The sequence below is a fragment of the Pristiophorus japonicus genome, chromosome 4 (genome assembly GCF_044704955.1).
Source record: "Pristiophorus japonicus isolate sPriJap1 chromosome 4, sPriJap1.hap1, whole genome shotgun sequence".
Lineage (NCBI taxonomy): Eukaryota > Metazoa > Chordata > Chondrichthyes > Pristiophoridae > Pristiophorus > Pristiophorus japonicus.
This window is the reverse complement of record NC_091980.1, coordinates 277,678,000-277,687,055: the sequence shown is the minus strand read 5'-3', so window position 1 is coordinate 277,687,055 and position 9,056 is coordinate 277,678,000. Positions and strand designations below refer to the sequence as shown.

The following is a 9,056-nucleotide window of genomic DNA, read 5'->3' as shown; positions in this document are numbered from 1 at the left end:
TTTAGGTAGAAGGACACTGCAACGACGTTCGGACTTCAAGTAAGAAGCTGCTTACTAAGCTGTTTTAGAGTTGGCAATATTCAGACCGCTTTAGAACTCAGTTAGCTTGCTAGATGTAATAACACGTCATTATTAAGATTGTACAGAGCTTAAGCGTGACTTAGATGACGACAGCTCGGACATTGAACAATCTCAAAACACTGCAATACAAGTTTGTTCTTTGCTTTTCAGGTTCAAGATGGGGAAGCTGATTCCTGTTGCTTTGTTACTGGTCACGGTGCTCTGCGGTGAAATATTCAGTGCTCATGAAAAAATGTCTACATTGAAAGCTGCAACTCAGCACGTTCAAACCGGTTCAAAAAATAAAAACAATCAAAACAGACAACTGTCTTTACTCAAACTTTCCGCTGCAAACATACATTTTGCCTTGCGTCTCTACAGGCAGATTGCCTCTCAGCCAAGCTCAACTTCCAAGAATATTTTCTTCTCTCCAATAAGCATCTCTGCCGCCCTGACGGCGCTGTCTCTGGGCGCAAAACATAACACTCGAGATCAGCTTCTCCGGGTTCTCGGGTTCAGCAACATGACCCATAATGATGCAGCAGAAGTCCATGCGACGTTCAAATACCTCCTGCAAGAGTTAACCGGTGTAAATAGTGAACTGCATTTGATGATGGGGAACTCTCTGTACGTCCAGCAGGGACTGGTACTTCAAAAGAAATTCATTGAGGACGCGAGGCAGTTTTACAAGGCAGAGGTAATGAGTGTCGATTTCAGAGCGATAGACAAAGCGAAAAAAAAGATCAACACTTCCGTGAGAAAGCAAACAAATGGCAAAATTCAAGAATTTATTAAACACCTTGATCGGAACACCGTGATGATACTTATTAATTATGTCATGTTCAAAGGTAACATGTTTTTTGTGTGACAAGGTATTTGAAAAAAAGGAAAGTATAGCTTCCACATCTCGAGTAGGAAAATGTCTTGGACTTTTTTGAGTTTAACTTCTTTGGGGATAGAACTTTTTATAATATTGTAATTTGAGGATTGGTAATGCAAAAGGAAATTTACGCTGCATTAAGTTGTATTGATGAGATATTAATCTTTAGAAGGATTAATTAGACATCTAAAAGATTGAACCTGATCAAAATGCATTGTTTCCCATTAAAGCTATCTTATAAACTTTAGTGCAGCAACATCTGGTTAATAAATGAACACAGATGAGTTAATGACCGCCGAGTTTAGATTTTCAACCAGTTGACCACGGTATGGTCAGGGTTGGGGTTAGGGGTCACTTTCAGGTTTTGAATATCGTTCAGAGGCTTTGCACTAGCTCGTTCCAAAGGGGCCCAAACTGAATGAGGATGGGTGGGTGGGGGTGGGAGGGAGAGAGAGCAAGCAGTTCAACTGACAGCTCTACTGACCAACCAGCTGGAGAGGGGTGTTGCCAGAAGTCAAGCTTCCTATGGGCAGAAGGAGAATGAAACTCACGTTCAGGGTTACATCCACTAGGACTTGAATGAGGCAGGAAGGAAGCATGTCTGCTTTAAAAGTAAAACCAGTCTAGGCTTAGCCAGCTGGTTAAGTTTCAAAATAAAAATACTGTCCAAGAAAACTAAATGTTTTTTAGGCAGCTGAAAGGGCCGGTGTAGCATAAGTTATTATTTTATTTAGGAGAAGGGATACATCAAGTTTGCATTGTGAGGGGAATTGCTTCAAATATTTATCTATGCGTTCACTTAACAATTGCCAAATAGACTCATAGATTTGCAGCCAGTCTCATCCCATTAAGGTCCACCTTTCAGAAAATTGCTGAAGCACAAATGAGGACATGTGCAAGGATCATGATATCCAATTCTTTCTTATAAGTGCTACTCCCCAGGTCAGGCTAATAATACAACTAGATATTGGCCAGCAACAGTAAACTCCCGATTTTGATGGATGGCAGTTTCACTTAGAAAGGCTGAGAATAGTTGTTTTGGGAAATGAAACATTCAGAAAGCCCCCCCTCCAGCATCAGTGGGAATGTTCTACTTCACTCACTTGCCATTTGTTGGCCCTTCTGAGTGAGATTGCAGTGTTAATGCCCAGTAATGATTAATTTGGGACATTTTTGTTGTGTACTCATGTCCACTAATGCAGTGGTTCTCAAACAAGGGTCCATAGAGACTTTCCAGGGGTCCGCAACCAGAGGTAATTTCAAGCCCGCTCCTCTTTATAAAACCGACACTGATTAAGTTCTTGCGAATTAATCTCAACGGCTGGGCCGAGCTCCTCACAGAAGCCCTCAGCTCTCACTCACTGTGTAACGAGCGCTCCCTGTCGGTCGAGCCGCTTTCTCACCCTGGCGTCACGACCCTGTGCCATCCTCCCAGCACGTGATCAAAGCGTTTGCGGGGCCCTTCAAACACGTATCTGAACGTGTTCATGCAAACATGTACAATCCCACAGTGCAGCTAGCGGTGAGTTATGCTTCCAGCAGCATCCCAGCATGTGCATGGGTGCTTGTGCGTTCACTCATCTTGGCCAGCTTGCTGATAGCTTTAGAAATTGTCCAGCACTAAGTGGCTAATAGTGGTCATCTGTTACCCAGAATTGTTGTGAGAAGCAGGCACACCCATCTCACTGATATCTGTGAGGTAAATAGCTGTTTTCTTAAAAGTCAAAAAGTTTTCTTATAAATATCAATATGACGGGATGTGCAGCCACAACTGCTGTTGAGCTCCTGATCTCAGCCTCATCATCGCCATGTGAGAGCGTTCAGTAGAGACTAGTTGTTTCTTTAAAACAAGGAAGGGAAAATCCTCCTTGGGCCATTCCTTTGGGCATGTCCTGTTGACCAGTCTTAGAATGGCTCTTTGGTAAGCCTGAACTTTTTGTTTTGGGAAGCACTCACACTCAACTTCCTGCAATGAGATCTGAGGGAAAAAGAAAAAAAAGCACTGTGAATTTTAACGATCATAACTAAATTAGTAGAAATGGCAAAAAATAAATAATTTGCCATGAGATTTTTAAAGCATTTCTATGCGGTTTAGTTTCCTCCCTTTGTGAATAATAGGAAATCAACAACAACAACATGCAGTTATACAGCATCTTTAACGTGGTAAAACATCCCAAGGTGCTCCACAGGACCGTTAACAAACAAAATTTGACACCGAGCCACATAAGGAGATATTAGGACAGGCGAGGTAGGTTTTAAGGAGGTAGAGAGGCGGAGAGGTGTAGGGAGGGAATTCAAGAGCTTAGAGCCATGGGCAGCATGGCAGCAAACCACTGAAGGCACGGCCACCAATGGTGGAGCGTTGAAAATCGGAGCAGTCCAATTGGCCAGATCTGGAGGAGCACAAAGATCTCAGAGGGTTGTAGGGGTGGAGGAGGTTACAGATAGGGAGGGTCGAGGCCATGGAGGGTTTTGAAAACAATCTTTTCATTAATGTTAATGGACTGAGGAAAATGCCCTTATATCTTCATACAAGTGAGTAAACAGTTCAGTACAGTGTCTCATCATCTCTATTTGATTCTTTTAGGTAAATGGGTGAAACCTTTTGATCCTCAGAACACTTATGAAGATAACTTTCATGTAGATGATACAACAACAGTTAAAGTTCAAATGATGAAGAGGAAAGGAAGATTTGCTATGAATTACGATGAAGATCTTTCCAGTTCTGTGATTTTGGTTCCATATAAAGGAAATGCTTCCCTGGTGTTGATACTACCAGACCCGGGAAAATTGGCAGGGGTGGAACAAAATCTGACCATTACCAATTTTCAAAACTTAATAAATTCATTACGGATTGGGTAAGCTTATCGCATCAGTGAAATTAAGTTAAATGCCATTATTTTTTTAGCTGCACAGAGGTGGTGTATTACAATCAGCTACAAGAAGTTAAAAAAAAACATTGTTTCGTGGTAGTTCTACTTTAGTCATCAACTTCTTTTAGATTGCATTCTCTTAGTGCCTCAAGATTCAGCAAAGGAGGTCTGAAAGTGAAAAAAAACTGAGAGGGGACAGAGTTTATATTTCCATTAGTGAAAGGTGACCTATACTTTCAAATAACTATTTTATGTTGTGGAATTTTGGATTCATTAGTTCTGGTCAGGAGAGTTTTATCAATGGTTACTGACCCTCCTGAGTAAGTTGGGGAGAGTCCTTTACACTGCTAAATTGTATCACAGTTCAACCTCCATTATACACCATAAAGGAAGGGAATCCATCAGATGACTAGAAAATAGTCAAAAATACCCAAATTCTGGTGGTCTTCCTGCAGAACAGTGATGTACAATACTGGGATGATATATTCACAGATAATATGAAGAAAAAAGGTTGTGTGGTTTATTGGGTGGAGGTGGTTGGTTTTAGCGAGTTCTACAATAAGGTGACATCATCCGCAAGTCTTTGCAATGTGAGAATTCTAGCAGACGCTCAAGGAGGCAGATAATGGGTCAGATTTTCCTGTAGAAATATCAACATCATAGGCAGCCCCTCGGAACGAGGATGACTTGCTTCCATGCCAAAAAAGGATGACTTCACAGGTGTTTCAATGAAGGACCTAGTATTCCAGTTCCCGAACTACATAGTGTAGGGTGGAAGATGCCTGTGTGTGGACTTTTTTAACGTGTGGTGACCGTTGCGCACCAGCCACCACACGGGCTTGACAGAGCGAGGTCTTGGTCCAGTGGCAAGGGTTAACCAAGACGACTGGAGACCTGCTCTGCTGCACGCGCACACATATCGCAGTGTGGGCTAGCCCGTGCTGCCCCATGGCCCAAGCCTCTTCTGGCCCCTAAATTGCGTCTCTCCTGGGACACGATCACATCCCTCAACAATCTCTCACCACTCCTTCGCCTGACCTCGCCGCTCCTGCTCATGCTCCAATCACCGACCTGGACCTTGCTGACGTCCCTCTTCGCTGCAGTCGCCCTCTTGCACCAGCTCGCGCTGTATCTTGCAGTGGTATGCCGCCAGGCTGCCCATGGCCGCCGCCTGCTGCTCCTTTTATGGCCCCTATCTGCCGCTGATGGTTTCTCGCAGGTCGGGGCTGCCACGCTGTAGAAATAACAATGAGGCTAACGGCACTCACCATTATTTACGTGGAACTCAGACATCAACTTCTAGCGACCATACATGCTTAGTTGAAAGAGGAAATCCGAAGTTGCTGTCTGAGATGCGATGTTCCTCCAAAAACTTCCTGAAAACAGCATCTTACTGTCTGATGCACCATTCGAATACATTGAATGGCATGAAGTTGCTGTACTTACATCATAGATATGGACTAAACTTGCCATAAAAAGTTAGGGCTTGTCCATTCCAGTGTAAATACCCTATTAATGGTGTGATAAGTCTTAATTATTGGCAAACAATCTCTCTGGCAATGAAAATTAACTTTTACAAGTGTGGATTCTCATTCCTTCAGATTTTAATTATTGTTGGAGATTTAAAAAAATACAAACATTTAAATAATTTTAAAACCTTTTCTTTCTATCTTTTTTTTAATCTCTCTTAATCCAATATTTCTTTCCCTCTCATTATTTCACTTTCTGTACCTGATTTGACATTGTATTCGATGTTCTAACTGACACTTCCTGGTTAAGACTCTGCGCTGCTCATTAATGATTCTTCAATCTGATTGGTTAAAGAGCCACACAGTTGCTTTCCTTGGTCACAAAGGTCCCAAATCCCCTGTAAAGAGTGTTGGGCTTTTTGGCTTTAATTTAAAGTACGTTCCAGTGCAAAACCCCAAAGAAAATCTATGGGCAAGTGCAACTAACTGCTGGTGCCATTCGTTCACCGCTGAGACCAAATTATGGCCCAATAAACTGTAATTGGATGGAAGGAATAAGCTAGATGAGTCAAAGGAACTTTCTTGTTGAGATGAGGAGAAACTTCTTCACTCAGAGAGTTGTGAATCTTTGGAATTCTCTGTCCCAAGGGTTTGTGGATGCTCAGTCGATGAATATATTCAAGACTGAGATCGCTAAGTTTTTGGGCACTAAGGAAATCAAGGGATATGGGGATAGGACAGCAAAGTGGAGTTGATGTCGAAGTTGAGCCCTGATCTTATCGGTGGGCCATATAGCTTACTCCTGCTCCTCTTTCTTATGTTCTTCGAATTAGTATACATTGGATATCAGAACTAAACTTAAAAACACACTTTTGCTGACAACAGCTTTAAATTTAAAACTTTTTGGATGGTAAATTGAATCCATTTTAACAAGTACTGTTCCTAGAGTCTCTGAGCGAGGGAGCAAAAATGCAAATGGACTTCCTGCTCCTGGTTGCTATCCTGTGACCCCCTGCTGGAAAACAAGTGTATGGGCAATGAGTGAGAACATCACATGATCCGATTTCTCTGTGACGTTCTCGGTGGTGAAACATTTACTGAGACTGTTCAAACATAAAGATCGGCTAGTCGGGAAAATACCAATGGCACCCTGGAACCATGTTTCAGCAGGAATCACCACTGCCTTGTGAAAAATGGTGTCAATGGATGAAAACTGGGAATATATACATTAAAGATTAAAATTAAAAAATTAAAACTTAATAAGCCAAGTGTACAATTTTAGAGAATATGATGAGTGAAGTAATATCTTTCTGACACTATGTTTGTAATAGGACTGTGGATCTGCGCCTCCCAAAGTTGTCGTTGAAGTCATCCTACCAGCTCAAGAACCTACTGATGGCAATGGGTATCGTAGATGTCTTCACTAATAATGCAAACCTCTCCAAAATAACTAAATCTGTACCACTAAAAGTATCAAAGGTAAAACACTTTCATGATTAACAGAAAAGCACGTAATATTGAATTTTTATTAAACTAACAAAAGATCGTGAAATCTGGACAAATTGTTGGAATGTTTCAGATGTGAATAATCATCATTAGAAGACACAATTAAACCTTGTTAAGTTTTTTTGTGATCTTTCTCTTGTGCACCTCATCTTTCTGCGTACCACTCCAGAATTATTTTACTCTGCACTGTCTAAAGTCAACTTAAATGGCTATTGCCAGAGGTTCTGAATACTGTGTTCAAGACGAGGGTATATTTGCAACTTAGGAGAAAGGAAAGTTCAAAGCAGTGCTGGCCCTATTAGTATCAATAACAGTCACAATGAAGCGAGGTTAGTGGCTACAGTGAAAGAATGACCACTGAATCTTGGACAGTCCCGATGTTCATAGAGTTAAGAGCTGCGTAGACGGGGTCCCTGTTGCCCTTCTGGCATAGTAACGCCGGCGGAACGGGAGCATCTCCGAGGAATACCTGACCCCGATGTTTGCCATGGTGACAGAGCAGAATAGAGCAAAGGAGCGAGGTTCTTTTAAAAAAAAATAGAGATTGATACATTGTCGACATTTATCGTAATCATTTGTTCTATCCAAATATTCAATATTTTATCCCATTTCTTGGACTGGTGTAACACTGGCAAAGAATTTGGTGGTGCACGATTGGACAATTCAAGCATGGCAGGTCTGTAACGACCTAAGGAATGATAGAATTGTTATTTAAACCAGCTGTTTTTTTAATTGCTGGATTATAAACACTGGGCTAGAAATTTGCCGCTTTTGCGCCTCCCGAACGGGGTGCAAATACCTACCGCCCGGGCACGACACTGGCATGGCAGAAGTTTAGTGGCGGTGCTACAGCATTGCGCCCCGATCTCCTGCGCCCGGAGATCGTGACATCATCACCACGAGCATCGCCACACGCATTGCCCCGTTAGCACCGCGCCCCCCCAAAATTCACTTCTGCCCCCTGCAGCAGCGCCAGGCGGAAGCACCAACAGCTGCAGGAGGTGTGGATCGGGCGGGGCGAAAATTAAAGGCCAGGTAGCTGGGCGAAAACAAAACTCACCTTGTATTTCCTGCTGCTGCTCCGTTTTCTTCGCAGGGTCCCGGCCGCGATCGCTCAGCCTGTCCCTCTGCTTGAGTGCTGGGCTGATCACGCGGCACCCTCACTCCCTGGTGGTCCAGGTAGGTCCGTTTTCTTTCTGCAGAGTCGGCAGCGTGGGCCCGTCCCTTTAAGTGAGGCAAGAGCCCCTGGCACGCGGCAGCACTGCTTGGCCCAGTGTGCAGTGCTGCTGAGGTGTCCGCCCCGTTAGCACCCCTGAAAGGAGGTGAAGCATTTGATTTAGTGCTCCGCTTCCTTCTGGGGGCGGTAACCCGAATTTCTCGAGAGGGGCGGAACGATAATGAATTTCACCACCACTGATTTAATATTAAACTAACTATTAAAGAACATGCATTAAGCTGTTCAAAGGTATGTCATTTCTATTAATCAGATGTCATGGTTCCTTGTTCTTGTAGATGGTTCATGAGGCCGTGCTGGATGTTGATGAAAGAGGAACGGAAGCGACAGCAGTTACAGGAATTGGTTTAATGCCAATGTCAATGCCTCCTCAGCTTAAATTTAACAGACCCTTCTTACTATTAATTGCTGATCACAGCACCAAGAGTGTCCTGTTTGCAGGAAGAGTGATGAACCCCACTGTTTAATACTGGCGCAAACTCCACTCATTCACAAAAAAATGTAACATTAATAAATGGAAAACAATGAAGTTACTTCTAACAGCAGTTAACGTTTAAATAGTTTGAAGGTTAGCCAAATAAAGCTTTCTTCATTAATAACCAAGTGCATCAAATATAGACATTGTTTATCATCCTTTGTAAAAAGCCTAGTACACGGTTGTTTAATATAATTTACATTAAAGTAGATAATGCATCTGAACTTTTAAAGTGTCGTTTGCAGCGTTTTTGTTCAAACCTCCTCATGAAGTAGTGTCTGCTAAACTTATTTTCTTTTATTTGTTGAGTCACAAGAGCTGATCATCATTTTCAATAGGACGATGTATTTTCTATGTGACATGTTGATGCCTTTTTATACAGTTGGATCCATTTTATGAGGCTCTACTGGCAGAGTAAAGTTGGTTGAGGTTTGGAAATGAGGTCCATGGCCGCAAAGGCCAAAGTCCCAATGTGCCTGAATTCGCATCTGGCAATTTTCTGTGCACAAATTAGGTTGTGGTGTGCCTGCGGCAGCAATGGCTGTCTGTAGCTGCTCAA

At 42.6% G+C, this 9,056-nt stretch overlaps 1 protein-coding gene across 1 annotated transcript; it reads left to right on the top strand.

Moving 5' to 3' along the window:
• Positions 1–238: 238 nt before the first annotated feature.
• Positions 239–8,672, top strand: LOC139262366 (alpha-1-antitrypsin-like). The gene is made up of 4 exons (XM_070877555.1): positions 239–908; positions 3,528–3,798; positions 6,614–6,761; positions 8,301–8,672. Exons 1-4 carry the CDS (start codon positions 239–241, stop codon positions 8,487–8,489), a joined length of 1,278 nt encoding a protein of 425 aa, XP_070733656.1. The 3' UTR covers positions 8,490–8,672.
• The last annotated feature ends 384 nt before the right edge of the window (positions 8,673–9,056 follow it).